The sequence below is a fragment of the Vidua chalybeata genome, chromosome 4 (assembly GCF_026979565.1).
Source record: "Vidua chalybeata isolate OUT-0048 chromosome 4, bVidCha1 merged haplotype, whole genome shotgun sequence".
Taxonomy (NCBI): domain Eukaryota; kingdom Metazoa; phylum Chordata; class Aves; order Passeriformes; family Viduidae; genus Vidua; species Vidua chalybeata.
The window spans coordinates 4034743-4057729 of record NC_071533.1 but is presented as its reverse complement, the minus strand read 5'-3'; the positions used below and the strand labels follow the sequence as shown (position 1 = coordinate 4057729).

Below are 22987 nucleotides of genomic sequence, written 5' to 3'. Positions count from 1 at the left end.
CTTTTAGTATCTCTGTTTTATTCTTAGTAGTGTTTGAAACACAAACAAGCTGCTACATAATTATACTTTTCAGTGTGAAAAGGGTCATCACAATTTTTTATTTGGTGAAGAATGTAGCACCTTCCCCTGCAACTCACAGTCTTTCACAGACCTTTTCCTTATTATGGATTTCGTATTCTTGGTTTTGTCTCCAACTTACCTTTACCCAGCTGTGCTTCCTAAACTCTACCTTCTTAATACTCTTCCAGACTACTTCGTCTCCTGAATAAACTTTATTATTGTTTATGCACTTAGGTGATGTGATCTTCCGGACCATCTCCTATTCTTTAACTTCATTCCATCATAAATCACCTTTTAGAAAATAAATTATGTTCTTATTGCAGGAAATGACTTGGATATGTACCAACACCACTTGCTGGAACTTCAGCAAAGACTGTTGTATGCTGACAAGGAAAATAAAAAAAGATCACACGAACTGAGCAGTGCCCTAGATGAAATTAAACATATATTTGCAAGAAGAATGAACATGACAAAAAATCACACAGGTGTGTAGGGGTTTTCTCTGGTTTTTGTTTTGTTTTGTTTTTGTTTTTGTTTTTTTTTAGGACACCAACATGGCTTCTTTCCATTGTTTAATTGAACTTTTTTGTTACCTTGCCTTACAGACTGTTGTACATCTCTGTCTGTCTGCACATTGTAGTTACATGCAATAGATTGGTAGTTTGATTTTGTAACCTAAAATAAATTACGTAGTTGTGCAGGATCTGTTTTCCTCCCTGTTGAGACTGGCAGAGCTTCTTCCCTGGGGAGAGGAGGGAAACTAGAAGAGGCATCTCTGTGCTGGAGGCATTTCACAGTATCCCCCAACTTCAGAAAGCGTCTGGGTGTGACTGAAAACTACCATTTAACAATCCTTATTTTCATTCAGTGCAGGAGGCTGATAATCAGACTAAAATGGAGAATTAACGAGGACTGTTACAGGAGAAGAAAGAACAAGGTGCATTTCTTCTTTGTATAGTCAGAGTTGCTTTTTCTCCTGTTCTCCCCTGCCAGTTTTTGTCTGTTTATCTGATACTGATTGACTGTTCAGAAGTGTATAAACAAAGGGCTGAGCATTGGCAGGGTGGTGGCCTTAGGAGCTTTAGAATAGTTGTCAACCTCCAGTAACCCCACATATTGTGGGCAGAGTTACTGCCTAATGCACAAAAGAGCAGTAAAGGAGAGTGCAACTTCCCCTTCCCCCTGCTTTTGGTTCTTATTGGAGCCAGCTAAATTTCAGAAAGTATTCAATCTGTCAGTTCACAGGATTTAAGGCAGATATTTTTTTAAATTGCCGAATATTTTCCCTTTTATTTTTACTTACCCGTCTGCTTCCCATTCCAGCCATGTTTTACTATACAAGCAAAATTGAAAGGTTTATTGTAGTCAATGGAACTAAACTCCCTTGCCCAGTATTTGATAGGTACCACTTCCAAATAAAGGAGGAAAGTCCTTTAAAAGTTGTGAAGGTGGTTTCTATGCAGCAAAATTCCAGTATATTTAATGGTTTAACAGTGTGGAAGGACTTGTGGGTCTCTCTCTCATACACAAATGTCTGGGCAGATCTATATGGTTGCTTGGGGGTTTTTTAAAGTATTTTCTGTAAGATAGGAAATCTCTTTTTAGACCAAATTTCCAGTGGGAGTATCTTTTTGAAGTTGAAATGCTTAAATTATTGCCCATTCAATAAGCCTCTGCCTTTATTATGCTAAGCTAAGTGAATAAAGTTGATTATGGTTTTTATGATACTTGTATTTATATTACAACTTTGAAGGGTGGTAAATGTTGGGAGTTATTTTAGATGCATTTCTTGGGAAAAATAACTTTCCATCCCAGTCAATAAATGTTCTTTTGCTTTCATCTTTATGTTAAAGTAGTAAAGAAAAATAAAATCCCTACTTTTCCCTTAACTGTAGTCTTTTGTTTCTTGAATAATTTTTAAAAGCCTGTATGTGGTCATTCTTTTTACCATAGGATTTTTTATAAACTGAGAACTTTTGCTTGAGCTGTGAAAACCACTTTGTGTTACTTTTTGGGGAAAGCATTTAAGTTTATGAAATAGTTAAGAAGGTTATTAATCAGAATCTGTGTTTCTTTTCATTTAAAAATTGTTTGCCAACCATGTAAAAAAAACCAAACAAACAGGTTTTTTTCTGCTGCCTTTAAAATAACTACTTACTGTGTTTTAAGATGACTCAATCCTGCACGTGTACAGGCATAGGGAAATACAGATGATATCCCAGGATGTCCAAGCTTGGAGCTCTGCACCACCACCTGAGTGGGAAGGAGTTGTACTGGGAAATTCTCAATTTGATATAATGTAATATATATGACATATAATAATTTCTGAGGAATAGTTCTGATTGAAAAACCTTGTGTGTGGTAATCTGCCGGTGTTCAGTTGAGCAAAACAGGTGAAGAAATAGGCTTCTCTGCTTGCTTTTTATTTTATGTGGATCTCTGTGGTTTTTGTGTCTTTAAGGTGATTTAAAGTGGAAAGAGTTAAACCTCCCCAGAAAACTCCCCATGACTCTTACAAATATTTACTACTATCTCCCTCACCTTCGAGAGTATGAAGATGCAATTTTCCCAAATGTTATTTTTGGACAACAGAGAACTGGAGGTAGGAAATAAAGTTTGGCTTCTATTTGCTATATGTTTATATTTTTTATTAATTTCTAGAAATGAAGCAGACTCAAAAGTTTGGAATGGATTTTCTCCCTTAACTTTCTAATGTTGCCAAGCTGAATGAATTTTAATGGCAGTAGCAAAAGTGCTTTTAAAATGCCCACCCTTATTTCAAGTCTTTATCTCAAGGTATTCTGAAAACCTTTTGAAATAGCAATAATCTTAATTGGAAAATAAGATTTTTTTGTTTTAATCATATATTCATATGGCTAAGATGCAGTAGCTGACATTTTTTCCCCACAAAATTACTATGAATGAGGAAGCCGAGGCGAATTTACAATGCATTCAGTTTGCCAATGTGAAAAGCAAAGGGAAAGGTGATGTGATCATTTAAAGGATATTAATATAACTTCAGTGTAGCTTTTTCATCCGCATGAGGAATGAGGTGGCACCTGTAAAAATCATAATGAATTACAGGGAACTATAATACAAATTTTAAATGCGTTGTCTGAAGTGTCATGTGATAGGTAAAAGGAACATGCAAAAACAGTAAGCAAAGAAGAAACTAGTTAACCATTTTGCTGAGTTTTGTATTTTGTTGAAATTTTTACTTTTCTCTGGAGTGATTTTGTATGAAGAAACATTGGCAGTGTTTCTGATTTAACTAAAACATCCCCAAACCCTGGGCCATGCTCATGACAATGGATAATTTTCTACAGACTACTTATTAGTAAGTGTAGTTATAGCAATGTGATCCAGTGTTGGAGTTCTCAATGGAGTGCCCACAGATCAGTGTCACTAATAAAAGAATATGTTTAACCTTCTTTTATTTGTACAGGAAAATCACAGTAGCAAGACTGCAGTTTAATAAGTACAGGTTGACCTTCAGTGTATGAAATGAAACAAACCCCTATGGTTTAATGGAAAGGAACATTGGCACTTTGGTTTTTGAGCTGACACTGGCATGGAAGTTAAAGTCAGAAGCAAGTCACTAATTGCACCTACTGGTTTATTTTTATTTTATTTTAAATACTGGTTTATTTCAAACTGTTGCTTCCTCACCTGCCTTCTGGGATTTTGGTGAATAGAAACCACCTGCAAGGACTAAGATTCCACAGGTTTAGCGAGCTATGCTTGGGTGCTGATTTAAGTAATGCCCACACTAATGAAAAAAGAGACATCCTGCTTATGGGCTGATGATGTAATACAGCACAGGTTTGCTACTAGTGGAGTCTTTGCCAGAGACAATTTCAGTTCCTTTATTTTTAATAACAGTAACATCTTAGTTCTTTTATTGTTATTGATGCTATGAAAACCATTGATGCATATCAATTAAACTGCTCAGAAGGATTTTTGAGTTGGATTCCTTTCTGAAATACACAGCATTCACTTCCTATGAGAACTTGCTCACTAGAGTAGTGCAATACTCACTTTTGAATCTCAGTAGCAAACACCTACGTGTTTGCCAGAGGTAGTGGTATCTCCAAGTTCCCAAGTGTAGACCTGGTGTTTATAACACAGACACAGGTGTCTCTAAACTAAACATAGCTGGAGGTATCTCTCCTTCCAGGTAGTAGAGCAAATGCTGTCACAGTGCTAAGGAAATATTAACTGTTGCCAAGTTTCACGGTCACATCAAATCAGAATTAAAATGTGATTTCAGTTTCCCTTAAAGTTACATGGCTTGAGACATTTTCTCTTTGCAGTCTCCCTGGTGATGGGTATTCCTACGGTGAAAAGGGAAAAACAAAATTACCTGATTGATACATTGCATTCCCTACTGTACCAACTATCTGAAGAGCAAAAGAAGGACTGCATAATAATCATCTTTATAGCAGAGGTAAGTTTGCATGGAAAGGTGCAGGATGCTGATAGAAAATATGGAGATTTATGTCTAAATGTAATAGTGCAAAATACTGTTAGCTTGGCCTTTGGGAGGGATTTCTTCAGGGCTGGAGGAGATGGTGAGCAGTTAGTGCCTCAGTGTTCATATGTGGGGAAGAAAACCTGTAATGTAGGTGATCAAAGGGTAAAAAGTCATATTATATTTACCAACACAGTCCTTGGATCAGATTTTCCATCAAAACCATATGAACTCATTATTTATCTCTGAAAGTAAGGTTTTCTGCTTCCAGAATGAAATGTAAGTCCCCCACAGAAAATGCCATAGAACCTGAAGAAAGTAAACTTAGTCTAACAAATGTTCAAATTATTTATCTGCTGGTTTGATAACATCTATCTTGCAAAGTATCTTTACATATTGGAGTCTTCTGCATGTGTTTTGGCATTTCCCATGCAAAAGAAAACTGTTCAGAGCCTTGAACATGTTTGGGAGAGTAAACAGTGCTCAAGGTAAGATATTAAGGATAAATGCTTTTTTTTTTCCCCTCACTCAAAAATACCTTGATTACATCAGAAAAAAAAAAAAGCTGCAGAAAGGAATTAGCCAGTAATAGCTTTTAGTAGGTAAGATGACTGTGCAATTATTCAGGCTTCGTATTTATTCTTCATATTTCTGTGTCCTTCCATAGACAGCATTAAATTCATGCATGTATTCATCAACAGTTACAGTTTGCTATTTTTTTTTTTTATTATTATTTAGTCATCACTTTTGCAGGTAAAAGTGTCAAACAGTATAGTTCACTTTAATTTTGGCCATGACTTCCACTCTTTTGTTTGGGTCACAATGATGAGCACAGAGGACCAATCTTATTGGCTGTAGTTCCTCTTCAGCACAGTTTTTAGGAGCTGAACTTACTTTGCAGTTGGTATTTCACAACGAAGAGCCCTGGTAGTGATGAACTTTGCCTGGCTGCCATTCAGGTAAACTTCTTATTACAGGACTTCAGAGGATTCTGTGAGTTTTTAAGGGTTGACATTTGAATGGTTTCCCACTGTGGAGAGTCCTAATGTGGCACTTTGAACAAACACAAGCTGTGGTTGTAGTAAAAGCCCATATCAGCCAATTTAGGATTAAACTGCCTTTGTAAGACCTACTGTCCCTTTTCTCCCAACCCAAAAGTCATGTTCTCACAGCTTCCATTTTTTTCAGCCATGCAGTAAATTGCAGCAGATAACCATGCTGATCTGAGAGGTGATAAGAACAATTTATTATGAGAGGAGGGCAGGTGGGTTCACTGGTCATGAATCCACACCTTCCTTTTTCCCCACAAAGTTTTAAAAGATCAAGGTGAATGTTTACATCATGGGTTAAGCTTGAGTAACTTATTGACTAAGAGTGAGTTTTAAGTTCTGGGTATTTTTTTCCTTACCACAGTTCTTTATTTCACTTTTTTTTTTTTTTTTCTTATCACAAATTTAATATATAATTGATAACAATTATATATAAAACAATTTGTTTATTTAAAGAAAAATCTGAACTCCTAAGACAGTTCTTGTGTTGCTTTAGGAATAAAACTTTGCACTCTTAATGTAGTTAACAGATACGTTTGGCACGCTAACATTGTTACTTTTATAAAACAGCAGTAATGAATGTCCTCAAAATTTTCAAACAAAGAGCTGTAAGTTTGTTATATTAGGAAGAAATTAAATAAAAATTTTAAGTATTGCTGGCTTTAGGATATTTTGCTTAGGTGATTTTTCTCATAAGCCTTAGGCCTCTTTTGTGATTTTTGGATTATTAACCCAAACCAGCTCTTTTTACTGATAATTATATGGCTGTGCTTTACTGGCAGAGCTGAACAGAATTTTGGCCAGAAAATAGCCTGGTCTTCTGCAAAAGCAGTGAAAAACAAAGTGCCAGAAATGGCAGCTGGAGATAGCTGGAAGCAAAAGTGAGATACATTGGAAGTTTGGTTGGCTTGAAAAGCCCATACTGTTCCTCAGTAGAAATGCTGCTGTAACGTACCACATTTGTTTGGAAGGAAAAAATTAAAGTGTTTGCATATATATATTCCCTACAAAGTGTTGTTTAATACAAAAATGGGTGACTTTTAATGAAAACCTCCCTTCTTTTTTTTTTTTTAGGTGGATGCAGAGTATGTTAAGAGTGTTGCAGAAAGTGTTAAAACCAGGTAAGTCCTACAGAGCATAACACTCAGCCATCAGTGTGAACATATTTGGAGCTTTTATGGAAAGAACTAGAACATTTCAACACTGAAATGGAACTGAGGCAAAGGTGCACTCTCAATATGTATGCCATAACACACTGTGAAATTGAGAACAGAAGTATGTATATCAATTTATTTTTCATTTCTTATTTGATAAATAGGCTTTAACTAACCAGTCAAGGTCTCAGCTTAAATGTCTGATAAATATTTACTCGAGCCTAAGTCTTTTCCCCACATCAAATTAATGATGCAATTTATGAGGTTGCATGTATGAGGTCTCCACTGACTATACAACCCTGCAGTGTAATCTGGCTTTTGTCATAGAATCACAGAATTCCTTAGGCTGGAAAAGACCTGTAAGATCCATGGAGTTCAACCATTAGCCCAGCACTGCCACCACTAAGCTAGGTCCCCTAGTGCCACAACACATCCATGTTTTCCCAGGCCTCTTTGTTTCCTTTTTTAAACTATTTTTCAGGAAGGCAATGGGCTTGGGACAGCAATGGGATTACATTTATAATGTTAAATGCTACTACGTGATGGGCTACACGAGATGGGTAGTCTTTGCCCTGCCAAATTAACCTTAGAGATATCAAATGGAAGCTTGGTTCCCACTGCAGTTCTGCCTGCTCTTATCTTTCCTGAACAAGATCCCTGGGGGAGTTGACCTTTTCATCCTCATTTGAGGGTTTCTGCACATCCTCCTTCACTCAAGGGTTTCCCAGACTGTGCTTTGTGCGTGGGTTCCCCCCAGAAGACTCCTCATACTGAGGCTGTTAGCTAAGTAATGTTCATCATTTCCTGCCTTCAGAGGGTTTAGCTCAGCTGGGGAGTACAAGGGGACAAGGACAAAGGGAAGAGGCATTCCTTCTTGGCACTGCCAAGGTACAATACCTACAGCAATTTAAACACTCAGAGATTACTGCTTTATGGCTCTTGAAGAAAATGACTGCAGAGTATTTGCTTTGTCAGGGTTACACAATGAGATTGATATTTTTTCCCATAATGTTGGTCCTCTGATATGTTTAATTTTTAATGCTATCTTTTGTTTACGAATCATAGGAAATGACAAACTCAGTTTTGAAACCTCTATTCTACCTGTTTTGTGTTGGGGTTTTAAAATGATGCAATTTATGTACGTGAGGCCTGATTGTTTGTTTTTGTTGGTTTTTTTTTTTTTTTTTTTTTTTTTTTTTTGGCTGGTGGTTTTTTGTTTAGATTTTTTGATTGGTTGTTTTGTGGTTTTTGGAGGAAAGGGGAGATTTGACATCCAGGTTTGGCTCCCAAAGTAGGTTATACATTTCTTCAATGTCTCTTTAAATGGAAAATTTAATTCTTGGAGTGGAGACTAGACCCAGACTCTCAATTTTAAACTCCTGCTGTGGGACAGTATAATTTTGCTTAGGAAATAGAATTAGAGTTGGAGCAATGGCAAGGAAACTGGGAGCTCTCATGCAAGGGGGAACAGTTGCGAGTTGTTCTAGATAGTGGGTTTGGTTGTGAATTACTGCTGCATTTTGGCAACTATCTCTGGATTGTTAGTAAGCATCTACAGATGCAGGAGGGGCAGGATTTCTGAGACACGCTTCTCACCAGTGTTTTCTGAGACTTGGATGAGTTCCTGACCTGTCTATTCTGATAGTTGTTAAAGACCCCTTCTTGGATCCAAATTTGCAGTCAATTTCTTTGATAGAGTTGTGAATTCCACTTCTGGAGGAGCAGACCTAACTCTGGGGAGCTGCTCTCTGTGGTTGCCCTCAAAAGTCTTTTTGAGGAACGGGGTCTCACTAGGATTCTCTTCTCAGCTTCCCCAGAGAAGTCCAGTCTGGAGTCCTAGAGGTTATTTCTCCTCCTGCTTCCTATTACCCAGATCTTTCCAACCTGAAGAAAACATTTGGAGATTCTGAGGACCGAGTAAGGTAAGATTGCTATATAAAACCTAAGCACTTTTGCTAAGAGTGTAAAATGGAAAATTCAGGAAAAGTCAGCATTGTTTGAGCTGATAATGTTTTTGTCTTTCAGAGCTAAAGGTCCTCATTTTTACTTGTAGAAAAAAAAAAATTGCAAGGGGATCTTGAGAAAAGCTATGCTGCACATCAGCTTCAGGGTGAGAGCCAAGGCATCTCCTTTAGGTCTTGACTCTAGGCATCCGACCGGTTTTAAACCAGATGGATAATGCCAACAAGTAATAGGCTATATGATCTGCCATAAAGGAAAAAACAGAAAAATCTTTAATGTAACTGATGAGGGAGAGTCTCTGTGAACACTCAGAGGAAAGCCTGTGTGGCCCCCTAGCTAACTACTGACAACAAATGACCTAACTTTTGGTGATCATTGAGTTTTTATCTACTGTTACTACACCCTTAATGGTGATTTCATTCACTCACATGGCCCAAATTCAGGAAGACAGAGATTATAACCTAAAAAAAAATATTTATTGGAGGAAAGTAATTTTCTTCATCAACAATAACTAATTTATTAGAAGCCATTGCAACAATGCAGCAGGAGAGTTGCAGTACTAAGAGTTTAGGCTGGAGGAAATCAGCTAGAATACACATATATACATACACATACATATGTGTGTGTGTATTTGCTTTATAAATAAACCTTATGTCTTCATACCATAGACCATAAACAAGTTTACCTACTTATAATTTAGTTTTAGATGTGATTAGATTTGGATCAGCTATACTTTTATGTTAATTAAATACTGCTAAATTACTCTGTAGTCTCTGTAGTGTTGATTATCAAACATCGTTGTCATCCTCTGATAAAATGAGAGACTGTACAAAATATGTGTTTATATTTAAACCTGAAAATTACGGTTATCAACCTGCTTTTGTGCTGTTCATATGTAAAACCATTTACTTTTTAATCTTTAAATAATCCATGTGTATTTCTACTCTTCATAATGAGTAAAATCTTTTAAGTCATTTGACATGAATAACTTTTAGACATTTTGTTTCAAGTTCCATTGACAGAGATCAAATTTTTTTGTTTATTTAATGTTAACTTTTATAGGAAAATGAAATTATTTACAAATGTTTGCATTGATTGTAGATGAATGCTTTTGTACTTAACAATGGGTTAGAATATACCACCTTACAATTTTATTGTAGGAACAAAAAATGCAGAGCATTAGAAGTTCTCTTACTATAGAAATAAGTCTTGCAACCCCCTCAAAATCTTATCGGAATTTGCTGCTTATATTTAGGTGGAGAACTAAACAGAATTTGGATTATAGCTTTTTAATGCTATATGCTCAACCTAAGGGAACATTTTATTTACAGGTATGTCCATATTATCATTAAGTAGCAGCAATACCTCTGTACTGATGATTAATTTTGGCAATTTTAGTTTCAAAGGCCTCAACAAAACCAGCAATCTGTTGTCATTTTCTGTGTATTTTGCCTATGCTCCTTACAAGCATCCACATATTTCTGTATTTATATGCATCTTGCAGACAGGTACTATTTGATTAAAACCATCTCTACTTTCCTGGCATTTGTGAGGTTGAAGAGCAAGGTAACCAAAGCATGAAACCCTAATTTGATTAGGTTAAGAAAGTCAGAGTTTAGTATATTTTTACTTACTGCAGCCAGGAAAAATAGTAGTGATAGGTTATAGCCCAGATGACAATGAAGTGAAATATTTCAGACAGGGAAATACCAGTAGAGTGACACTTGAGATAAGGTCAACATGACATAAAAAGCAGGCAATCCAATCCCAGCCTAATAGTGAGGACATGCATTTATTATTTCTGTCTATGTAGACTTAGTTCACTGAAGGAATCAAATATTTCAAATCTGAAATAAACACAGATACTGCAGTTTTTAAGTGTTTTCTATCAGCACTGAGATGAAACAAAAATAAACCATTAAATAAATCTTAGCTTCTTCAGATAAAATCTCTTATCAAGTTCTAACTCGTAGCAGTTTCCTCAACTACTGCTATGATTTTTTTTATTACCTCATATGGAGGCTGGGAAAGCTTTGTGTATTTATATATTATATATATATATGTTTACACACACTAGTAATATACATTGCCAGCAGCACTTCTCTAATGGATTTAAAGCCTGAGCAATATCTCAGTGAGTTCATTAGGACTCTTTATATGGACATTTTTTTTTTTCCTCTTCCCCTCACTAGACTCTAGGTTAGGCCTGCTATTTGGTAGAGCTCCTAGAAGGAGCTCCACAGTTCTCACAATTCATTGTCAGTGAGACAGAATGTAAAAATACTCTAAGAAAATTCAGAAAGGAAGAACCTTCCTGTCTGATACCTAAACTTTCATTGTATACTTCCACCTTTTTGTTACTACTCCATTTTTAGTTCTCTTAGACAGACAACCTGCATTAAAAAAATGAATGGATACCCATTTGTTAGCTATCATGTAGGAAATTTTCGTAGTCTTGCTGTAGTGGATGTATATTTTTTCATTCAAAAGCACTGATGAGTGAAGGGAAATTAGCTGTGATTATGTGTTTTGTTGGCCTTTCCATGGCAAATGGGGCAAGTGGACTAGGCAGTTCATATCTTAAATTCCCTGATCCTGCTGTGTGCAGCTGCACAACCTCCTTTGGTAGATAAGAGCATATGAAAAAACAAGTAGCTGTAAGCTGCAGGCAGAAAAAAAAAAATCAAATTAGAATTTGGGTACAAAGCAATAAATATTCAGGATAATAAAATGTTGTATAACATACTGAAAAAAACTGATACTGGAATCTCTAAGCAATGAGGGAGGCTCTCCAAGAGGTGCTTTAGTTGAACATAAATTACAGGGTTAAATAAATAATGGCTTGTGCTATATAGAATATCAAACTACATCCTCTAATAGTCACTGTCAGCTTCAGGAAAGACCTCTCAGACTTCAAAATTACTTTTTGTTCATAACCACATTCACAGTCACTTTGCATCACAGCCTCTGTGCTTTTAATCTTCACTGGTTTTGCATACTTTTCTATGGTGTTTCTCAATATGGTGGCCTCCCTAGGTTTTTGAGATACTCCAGTCTGCTTTTCATCCTTTTTTGGTCCCCCTCAATTTCTCTTTAAGGATTCTCTAAAATGTTCTTTGATTCTTTGCTCTTCTCCCTTTACAGCTTGCTCCTGGCTAATGCTTTAAGCTCATTTAATTTTATGCCGGATTTCTTGTAAATTGATGTTTGGGAGTTTTTTTTTTTTTCCCTTGTTCTCTTCTGTCTAACTGCCAACTCAACTCAATCCCCAGATCTCAGAATCTGTTAAGAAGCATTCATCTTGATCAGTTTATTTCTATCTCTATTTTTTATCTTACCATCAGCAAAAGCTGACAGGGTGAAAACAAATCTCTTAATCTAATTTTTCTAACTTCATTCTGCTTACTCCTGGGTTCACTGTTGCCAACACATTTCTTGTCAGCCAGCCCTACACATGTAGTGATGGAGAAATTCAGCTAAAACCTGTGGACCTGATCTCTCAAGCTCTTGATGATGACTCCGCTGCATCAGTTGAAGACACAAAACCAGCAGGAAATCATGTTGGTTGTTTGTTTTTTTCCTCAAAGGATTAATTTTCTAGCTGTTTAGCTTTCTGAAGCCAGTTCCAGCACAACCAGACATTCAGCAGGGCCAGTGAAGTACAGCAGTTAGAATAAATTACTGTATGATTACACTACACCCCAGCAATATTTTCCTGAAGTCTTAGCCTCCTCTTCCTGTGTTTTCACACCCATATTGAATTCAAACCATGAATTACTCGCTCCTTAATTATTTCTGGAATACATTTTTTTCCTTTATGTCATTACCTCCAGCCTCCTTGTCTGGATTCACCTTTAGTCATGGGAATAGCTTCTGGCTTTTCAGATGCCCAGTTCTTGTCTTAAAGCCAGGCAGAAATGAAGCCAATGCCTTTCCCATTTCCTTGATCGATGTCAGTCTCCTCTTCCAAGTACCCTTTAGCTGGCTCTGCTGGAAGCTCTATGTATCCCTGTCCTTCAGTGTGGTTCACAGAGCACACCCTTGCCTTTCCAGTATCCCCTTGGTTTCTACAGGCATCTCAGTAATCATCCACAGTCCTTCTCAGTCACCTTGTTCTAAGGACAAAATCTGCCCAGGCTGCTGGAGTTTTTAAGACACTTTTCCTCTTAGACAGTTTGCTCCTCTTGCTTATCAATGCTTATATAACCTAAGAACAAACTTCTTATTGTTGTCTTCCTTAACCTCTTGTCTTTTTGCTAAATCTTTTTCTTCTAAGTGAGAACTCTTTAAGGCAGGGAGTCCTCCTTCATCAAAAAAGGGAGAAGCACCCATGTGTTATGATCACTCCTGTAGATAATTACTTAATGACTGATACTAAACCAGAGATATATGTAGAAACTAAATACCAATCCACTGTGGTTTGGCACGGCTTCAGTACATGTGGTACAGCAGTTAAACACAGCACAGTTTTCACCTGCTTGTGGCAATGTCACCACCCCCTCTGCAAACAATAAAATCACTGCTTGCCTTCTCTTTTTCTGTCGCATTTTCTCCCCCAGCTGGAAGATGATATTATAGCCAAACCCGATTTTATTGAAAGTATAAAAAGCTTTGCTGCTCAACAGTCCCAAGATTGGATGGTTCTCGAGTTCTCACAACTTGGATTTATTGGTAAGTATTAAGACCTCAGCAGGATCAAGTGGATTTGGAGCTGTGTAAATCAAAAAAAGTCTCAGTCAGGATCATATCTCAAAGCATGGGAAGGATTTGCACATCAAAACTTCCTTGGTTCTTCAGGAAACATCCCACTGAAAGTAGTTCACTTTTTGTTCCTTTAAAAACTGTCTTTTTAATACAGAGTCTCTTCAGCATAGAATCTATAATGGAGTTCCCATAAGGAGGAAATTATTCCACCCCAGGGAACTATGTGCCCCTGTAATATGTAGTTCTCTTTTCAAGAACAGAATTTGAACGACCTATTAAAAAACCCCCAAAACTTCCTTTTTTTTGTGGAGGAGAATATGCATCCCATATCATAGGGCTGGATGATCAGCAGCTCTTCAAAGCCAAATTCTATGTGAGGTTTTTCATTAAATATCATAATTACATTCATGTGTGCAAGGCTGGTGTGATACTTAAGCGTTTATTTAAATAAATCGCATTTAAACATAAAGCTGGCGATTCTTGCATAGCAATAAAAATATAACTTCTTGTCTTGCTTTCAGGAAAATTGTTTAAATCAGAAGACTTACCACTCATAGTGGATTTTTTTCTCATGTTCTATAAGGATAAGCCTATAGACTGGCTTATAGACCACCTGCTCTGGGTTAAAGTGTGCAATCCAGAAAAGGATGCAGTAAGTATAACTGTGAATTTATGAAGATAAATAACATTCAAACACTCTCAGTGACAAAATTAATTTTCAAAAATGAATTTTGGAATATAAATCTCTCAAAGTGGACTTACTTTGGACTGACCAGAGTTTCTGCTCCTTGGGTTTTAGGGTTCAGGAGTTTTAACTGGTGCAGCCAGTTCCTGCTCCAGGATTTGCACGTGTTACTTTGGTGTTGATAAAGAAGCAAGAAGAAACAAACAGGAGTTGTGCAGAGCAGGAGATTAAGGGGAACAGAACAAGCAAACTTCAAGTTCTAAGTGACATCTGGGGATAGCAGAAGGTCCCTGGTTTTAGACTTAGTAATGCACTGCAGAGTCTCCAGACCTGTTTCATATAGATAGGAGCAATCTTTTAAATCCTGCTCTGTGGGTTAGGCCAGCTCACAGAAGTTAGAGTGAGCCTCAAGAAACTAATTTCAGTTCTTGCCTGCCTGTGAAAACAGATTAAAAACCAGATGCTGTTATGTTGACATCACCTATTCCAGATCTAACATGCGCCAACTTCCATCCAATAGATGAAATATTTTATTTATGGCTTATCCATCTTCTGAGACCTGATTGCTACCCTAAAATGAAGCTGTGTTCCCAAAAGGCAGGCAGGCAGCTCGTAGAAGTCTGCTCTGACCAAGCCAAAACAGAGTGGTGTCCCCAAGTTTCACTTCTGCATTTGCAATTTCAATAGCTGTGGGTAGCAAAAACCTACTGAGATAAATCAGTCTCACATGGCCCTTGGGTGGGAATGACCAGTGGCATGACCTGCTGGGACTATTCATGAGAATGCAGAAAAAGGAGACTGGGAGAAGGCTGGGGATCCCGACTGTGGTACCTTCTCTGTTTGACAGGTTAAAGCAGTGGACTTTCCTATAGACACCAGAGAAGGCAAGCTGACAGCTGCTCACACTTTCTCCTTTCCAACCAAGAGTGTCACAAAGTGATCACACACTGTGCTACCCAGGAGGGTCAGCAGAGTTCTTGTTTGTGGTCTCTATGTGCCATCCTGTGGTGATGGATGTTTGGCATGTGTTTATGACGAATCATAGAATTGTTTGGGTTGGAAAATACCTTAAAGATCATTTTGTTCCAACCCCCTGCCATGGGCAGGGACACCTTCCACTAGACCAGATTGCTCAGAGCCCCATCCAGCCTGGCCTTGAACATCTCCAGACATGGGGCATCCCTGGACAGTCTCACCATCCCCACAGGAAAGAACTTCTTCCTAATAGCTAATCCAAACCTAGTCTCTTTTAGCTGGGATTCATTCCTTCCTGTCCTGTCACTCCAGGCTCTTGTAAAAAGCCTCTCTCTGTGTTCCTTGCAGGATCCCTTCAGGTACTGGAAGGCTCCAAAGCCTTCTTTTTTGCAAGCTGAACAATCTCAATGCTTTCAGCCTTTCCTCATAGGAGGGGTGCTCTGGCCCTCTGATCACCTTGGTGGACTCCTCTGGATTCAACAGGACAGGTCCATGCCCTTCCTGTGCTGGGAGCCCAGAGCTGGATGCAGCACTGCAGGTGGGCTCTCACCAGAGCAGAGCAGAGGGACAGAATCCCCTCCCTCCCCTGCTGCTCACGGTGCTCTGGATGGGCCCAGGACACGTCTGGCTCTCTGAGCTGAGTGCACTTTGCTGGGTCATGTCCAGCCTCACCTCCACCAGCACCCCCCAAGTCCTTCTGGGCAGGGCTGCTCTCCATCTGCTGATCTCCTGGAGGTTGCTCCGACTCAGGTGCAGCACCTTGCACTTGGTCTTGTTAAACCTCGTGATATTCCCATGGGCCCATCTCTCAACCTTGTCCTAATTTTCAGCCTGGACTGACTATAAACATATCAAGGTTCAGCTACATCTGCTCACAAAGAAAAGATAGTTTGTGATGATCAGAGCTATCATATCTCTGCATGGTTCAGAAACTTTGTCATGCTGTCCTCCTATGAACCATCATTCTGTGCTGGGGTCCCCAGTACAAAAAAAAAAACCCATGGACCTGTTGGAGCAGGTAGAGAGGCCACAGAAATGGTCAGAGGGCTGGAGACAGGCTGAAAGAATCAGAGTTCTTCAGCTTGAAGAAGAGAAGGCTTCAGGGGAGACCATACAGCACCTTCCAGTATCCAAAGGGAGCTTGTAGGAAAAAGGGAAAAAGTCTTTTTATCTGTTATGATGGGCTCTTTTGGTAGCGCTGCTATAGCATAAAACCAGACATTCTAGAGCCTGCATTATTGCAGGGGAAGAATTGCAAACCCTGTCAGTAGAAAGGTCACAAATTCATTTTCTTAACGTTATTTCTTCTTTAGTGAAGTCTAGTGTGGCTTTCAGAGAAACAGTTGCCAGTAAATCAATTTGCACACAATGTATTGTGGTTTTACGTTGTTTTGATGAATATCTGCTGTCGACAAAAAAAAAAAAAAAAAAAAACCCAAAAAAAACCACAAAAAACCTTAGCTTTTTAACAGCTTTCCAGGGCATTTTGAACTTTTAATTAGCACTCCACTGGAAACTATAAATCCCTCATTAGTTTTGATGGTTTTAAGGCAGATGAGTGAAGACTTAATCACTTCTGGCTTTAGAAGGCATTGATATAGTTAATATAACATTTTTCTTTTATAGAACTGAAAGCACTTGGTGGAAAAGGTAAGCACATTATCCTCTCAAATTTTAAGGTCTGAGACCTGGCATACAGAAAAGTTAAATGATCTTCCAAATGCTCATAATAATTCTGTGGCAGCAGGGAGTCTCATTTTGGCTCTTTGCTTTGTTCCTTGCCTTATGCTTCATTGTCATATTAATTACTGTAGCATGTTTGTGTCATTGTATCAAACTACAATGCTCTATATAGCCAGAGAAAAAAATACATTTAAAGAAGTAGTTTGCTATCATTCAAAGATGAAGAAACTCCAAAATTAGTACCAATTACAGTTATTTAATTCCTTGATATATGTCATGTCCCAGGTGTAGTAAACCAGAAAATTGTGGTTGAAACAGTATTTAAAGGCTTATGTAATTATGTGATAAAAGATCCATGACTTATAATACATTAAAGCCTCCCAAACACAACAGAAAGAGGGAAAATTATGAAGATTGAAATGTAACCAGAATCCATCTTCAGAAGGTCAGTTTTGGTCAAAATAGTTTAATCAGAATGATACAGCCAGGCTAGGAGTTGAAATAGTTTGCCAGAAAAAGCTAAGAAATAAATCAGTTTCAGATTTGAGTCCATTTTTGTCACCCTGAGAGAGATTCATCACATACTGTGCAGAAATCCCTGAATTACTGGTGGTTGAGCCTTCAAATCTAAATAATAGGATGAGTTTATGAGTTTTGGTCTAGAAACAGTGTATGTGACAGAGGGTGACTGTTAATTTAAGAATTACTCATTTAAATAAGGATAAAAAAGTCTGGACCCATACCTTTAACTACATAATGAAATTGTCTTATGTAACATAGTTTGTCTCTCCTTGGTTAAATTATCCTTCACTCCCTCTTACTTTCTTTCCAGACACACTGTGAAAAGGAAAAGTCAAAGTTACGTATCCGTGCTAAGCCATCTCTCTTTCAGCATATGGGAATTTATTCATCATTGGCTGGGAAGATACAGAATTTGAAAGTAAGAATAAGAAATTAATGCCATATTTTTACATTATATGCTTGTGTTCTGACTTATTTCTCAAATTAATTTCAAGGACCACATCTTTGGCGTTATATGGCATTTTCATATCCAATTTTGTTCTACAAAATCTATTGTTATTTCCAATGTTGTTCTACAGATTTGGTAGAGAATTTTGTCTGGCATCTAAGCTGCATGCTGAGTACTGCTCCTGCACAGACACCTTTGAATCTCTCATCTTTACACTGAAATTAATATTCTGTATCTATTAAAATTAGATTGTATAGTTTTTGACACTGAGATGATTATTTTCTGGAATAGTTTCCTGTAGTAATTACGGATATCAATGCACTTTTTTTCCCATTGTATGAGTGAAATTACATTTCTTTATATCAACAGGATAAAGATTTCGGAAAAAATCTGCTACATAAAGCACATAATAATCCACCTGCAAAAGTGGACACAAGCCTAAGAATATACCAGCAATACACCTTGGAAAAAGTTTATAAAGGACAAGATTGTTTTTGGGCTTTAGCTCCAGTGGCAGGTGACTACATCAAGTTCACATTTTTAAATCCACTAGAAGTAGAAAAGTAAGTATTACATGATATGGAACAGGGAAGCCTACATATATCCAGTTTGGAAATGCTTTGTTTGTGGTTATTGGCACTCAACTGTTTGCATAAACTTTGTTACTGACAAAAAACCCCATGATTTGCTATTTATCTGCTCTCCTTGAACTCCGTTCCTGAAATACATGTCTTCATTGGTAGTTAGAGAGCTTCTTAATTTTTTTTTTTTTAACCTTTTATTTCTTCAGGTAAATATTTTACTTGACAATTCTCAAAGGAATTTGTTTTTAACTGATGAATTTCATCAGTGGTGTCAGTGACAGCTTTATTCACGTGGTTGCCAACAGGCTGTTTGCACGATGTCAAGTCTGTATCCCCACCTAGTGAGCTGCAGTGAATGACAGTTGTTGCAATAAACACTGGTGTTCTGTTCTGCATTAATTAACTGGTTCATGCTTTATGAAACTTGGCTAGGCTGTGGGTTTGCATGTTCCTGTTATTGAAAGCTGCATTGGATGAAGCTAACTTACCTATGGTATTGCCTAATGGCTGGTCCTGATGCCTTGAGAGGCTCCCTGGACAGATGCTAGACAGTGTTAAAGGAAAAAAGTAGGTATTTATTAAAAGGCCTTCAAAGGATACACCTTGGGCAGTACAAGAGCCTGGCTGAGGCAACACTCAAGATGGACACCATGTTACAAGTTTTCACACTTTTATAAGTTTTGGTCCATTTTCATATTGGGGTTAATTGTCCAATTACAGCTTCATGTTATGAAGTCCCATCCTCCCAGATTGCTCTCCTCAATTTGCTGTTGTTTGCACTTTTTGGGCCTGAAACTGCAAAGGTGTGCTTGGTTCTTGGGCTGGAAAAGGATTGTTTTATCTGACTGAACTGTGAGGAGAACACTTTATATGCAATTCAGTTATACACTAATGCAGTACAGAACCTGGAAAATAGGAAAGCTAAAGCTTAAGGCATCAGTCCCAGCCCCATTACATTGCTAGCCTGTGAAAATGTATGGTAAATCCTATAATATTTGGTGGGTTTAAGCCTTGACGATTTGATATCAGAGGAGAGAGTTTGATAATTTAAATTCTCTTAGTTCTTTTTGGATCTAAAACCCTAAGAACTCTTAATGCCAGAAATTTAAAACCAAACAGGGATTTTTATTCTTAGATGTTTTTGCTTGGATTGTTGTTTGGTCAATGCTCTTGCTTAATAGCTATAAAGGAAATTGTTTAGAAGCACCTGAGTTGACCAGTATTGATAAAAAAGGGGAATTCTCCTGCCATGTAGCATGTGACATAGTAGAAACAGAATTTTTTGCTGCCACTCACCTTCCAAAAGCCCATTCAACTTCAGCCTTACAATTATAGGAACAGATCAGCAGGCAGATCTTCCTTAGCCATTTGAACATGGGAAGGTAATTTATTTGGAACTGAAAAGGGGGAACACTTGCCTTTGTGGTCCCAGAGAAAGATGGTTTAAGTATTTGTTCTGTTTAAAATAAAAATACTGTATCATGGTTTGTTTTATAATTTCAAGGCCTATTTCAGTTCTCTATAGCCCAAACTACATAAAGAAAAGGTATCTGAAACTTTGCTTCAAAACTGGAAAGAATTACTTCCCTAGAACTCTCCTAAATATAAAATACCTGGAAATAATACACCTTTATCATCAGGTACTTGTTCAGAAGTGGAAACATGGAGCACCCTGGTGATAAACTGTTCAACACTACTGTGGAAGTGTTGCCAGCTGATGTAAGTCCCTCATTTGGAACCACATTTCATTTTCAGAATGATATTCAGCATAAAATATCATACCCTAAAAAATACTTCTTGAAATGTTACTGTTTTATTTTTCATAGGAAACGCTAAGAAAAGAATTGGTTGATAAGGGAAGTAAATTCAACTACCCAGCAACCAAAGACGGATATTTAAAAATAGGTAAATTATTTATTGTCACTTCAAAATTAGAAATTGTATACATATACATATAAAATGTACATACATACAAAATGTTTCTGCTCTTAAGGATTTCACTAACTCTTTGATAAAGTCAACATTCTGAGGTGAACTAGTAAGGAAAAGAAACCTTTGCATTACTGCATGTTGTAGTGTATGGTGCTTGACCAATGACTCCCCTATTTTGATTTAAATATGACTAGTGGCAAAAGCCAAGACATCTAATTAGAAGGAGAACTGATTACAGCCCCTGTAAAGGCTCTGCATGGCAAAGTTTTGGTAGCTGGGCCAGAGGACTGGGGGGAAACCACAGTGAAAAGCTGCCAGGAGCTTTCCTTTTGTCCAGTGGAGCCAGTGGCAGCCAGCTCCAGGACAGACCTACAACTGCCCAAGGCTGCATCCATCAGTGACAGGAGTAGTGCATGGTGGGATAACATATTTTAAAAAGAGGGCAGAAAAGCTCTGGTTTTATTTGGGTTTATTTTTATTTGATTTGGTTTTATTTCTCAATACCTTACTCTGATACGAATTTTTTTTTTCCCAAATCAAGTCTGGCTTGCCCATGACTGATTGATCTCTCCTTGTCCTTATTTTGACCCACAAGTCTTTTCCAAAACATTTTTTTTTCCCCTAATGTATTCCTGGATTTAATTTCTAGTTTGTAATTTAGAGCTTTTTCACAAAGTTTGCTTGGAAGTGTATTTCATTCTAATAAATCTTTGTATGGGTCTTGTGGGTTTCTTAAGGGGCTTTTGAAAATGGCACTGCAGAAGGCAGCATCAGTCAGTCAATAGGAAGAATAGAGGCTATTCGTTTATCAGTCACTTCTGATTCTCCAGTCTGGGCAATACTGAGTGAGGTAAGCATGTCAATAAAAGCATTTTTATTATTCATTATTGTCTTTTATTATTCATTATTAAATGAATTTTGCTTCTTCCAGTTGGATACTATTGGTAATCATTCATCTTATTTCATTTTGAATAGAATTTTGTGTGGAAAAGCACAAGTGAGGAATTATGTTAATTATTTTTTCAGGAGAGAAATTAAACGTACTTCATTGAAAGTGCTGGAAATGCTCGTATGGGATGATCCTCCAGTTTTGCAGTGCTGTAACTGTAGTTGCTAGGGCTTGGGTTCTGACAAACAAAGCTCTTTTCAGTCACCATCTTGGATATTAATTATATTACATCAGCATTTTCAGATGAGCCTGTGATTTTTTTTAATTCTTCCAAGTTTTTCCCAAGTGTTTAAATGTCAGTAAGTCTATAAATAGAAATTCTCAGCAGAAGTCACTGAAGAGAATTACTACAGCCTTAAACCCTAGCCATAGCTGGAAGAAGGGAAAAAACTAACGCTGTAGGCAAAACTCCTGCAGATTTTAGAAAATAATATATATTCTGTTTTTTTCTAGGTACTTATCAAGACATCTGAAAACTGAAAAAATACATTTTTGATGTGTCACTTGTTATGTATTTCTTGAATACAAGGCTGACTTGTAGGCAACAAAAAAGCCAAACAAACAAACAAATGATTGGGTCAAAATATCAATTCCATACCCATTTAGTTTTTAATACCCTCTATTAGGAAATAGTTGAGATAAATCTTAGGCCTTTTTATGACAAGGTATATGAAAAGAATGCTAGTAATTTCTGTAAAATGTTCTTGAGTAATATGTCATATATAAAAATATCACCTTAGTTTGGCAACATTAAATAGATATTATTATAAACAGTTGATAAGGTGTTAACAACCTGCCTCAGGGACTAAAGCATAAAGGTATAAGAAGTTTCACCAGAAATAAAAATACAGACATTTTTAAAAAATATTAAGGACACGGCATTCAACTCCATTAAAAACACTAGTCAATTTTGTAGGGAAATTAGAACTGAAGGAAAAGTTGTCAATATTAATTGCAAGTATTTAAAGTAGTTCACAGGAACAACTTAATGTTATGAAAATTGATCTCAAACTTAATATCAATGTGTTTCAGCCTTAATGTAGCATAAGTTATGTTAAATTTTTTTAAATTAAAATTGTCTACAAATTATCATTTGAATAACTTGAAATTTAAACAGGTTTTTTTTTTGAAGATTGTATAACTTCTCAGTGAATTGTGCATTGAATTAATTACAGGAAATAAGGGTATTATGTGTAGCTATATTTTTGTAAAAAGAAAATCTATTTAAATAAAATTTTGGATCCTGTTATTAGATAATCAGTGTGTACTGATTCTTCAATCCTTGTCACAAGTTCAAATTCAACATACATTTGAAAATAAAGAGTAAACCACAGTAGTCTCATTTGAAAAGTTTTTGGGAAATGACCATCTACCTTGGACATCTACCTGTTAATGGTCAGAATTCTGGAGTCGCTTCCTTAGCACATGAAGCACGACTGCACCCTCATTCCCCTGCACAGGCATTGCATCCTGACAGCAGGAAATAACCTGCAATATGTGGATTTGTGTTGAATGGGTTATGTTCATGCAGCGTTGTATTCCTAACGCCGCAGGGTTTTTCATTTACAATGAGATGGAATTAATTTTTTTACATTAAAACAGTTCGGAAGAGTGTTTTTTTTTCAAAGACGACCTCTAGTAATATTTTGATAATATTGCTTAGAGGTTTATTGTTTATTTATTTATTTTGATTTTTATGTACAGGATTGTTTATATACTGTGGTGCTATACATGTCTGCGTGTCGATATATGTACATACATATACTGGAACAAATATTGCAGCCTTCGTTAGGTTAGGAGTTTAATGCC

General features: G+C 37.1%; 1 protein-coding gene across 1 annotated transcript in view; it reads left to right on the top strand.

The window, feature by feature from the left end:
- The window catches only part of MGAT4D (MGAT4 family member D), a 33422-nt gene extending 11206 nt beyond the window's left edge, over positions 1–22216 (top strand). The window contains exons 2-15 of the mRNA XM_053940724.1: positions 384–545; positions 2522–2662; positions 4374–4507; positions 6655–6701; positions 8543–8656; positions 9952–10027; positions 13256–13367; positions 13922–14052; positions 17576–17683; positions 18083–18276; positions 19938–20016; positions 20124–20202; positions 20967–21079; positions 21632–22216. Coding sequence (XP_053796699.1) covers positions 398–545; positions 2522–2662; positions 4374–4507; positions 6655–6701; positions 8543–8656; positions 9952–10027; positions 13256–13367; positions 13922–14052; positions 17576–17683; positions 18083–18276; positions 19938–20016; positions 20124–20202; positions 20967–21079; positions 21632–21658 — 1503 coding nt within the window. The 5' untranslated portion in view covers positions 384–397 and the 3' untranslated portion in view covers positions 21659–22216. The remainder of the gene's footprint in view (positions 1–383; positions 546–2521; positions 2663–4373; positions 4508–6654; positions 6702–8542; positions 8657–9951; positions 10028–13255; positions 13368–13921; positions 14053–17575; positions 17684–18082; positions 18277–19937; positions 20017–20123; positions 20203–20966; positions 21080–21631) is intronic.
- The last annotated feature ends 771 nt before the right edge of the window (positions 22217–22987 follow it).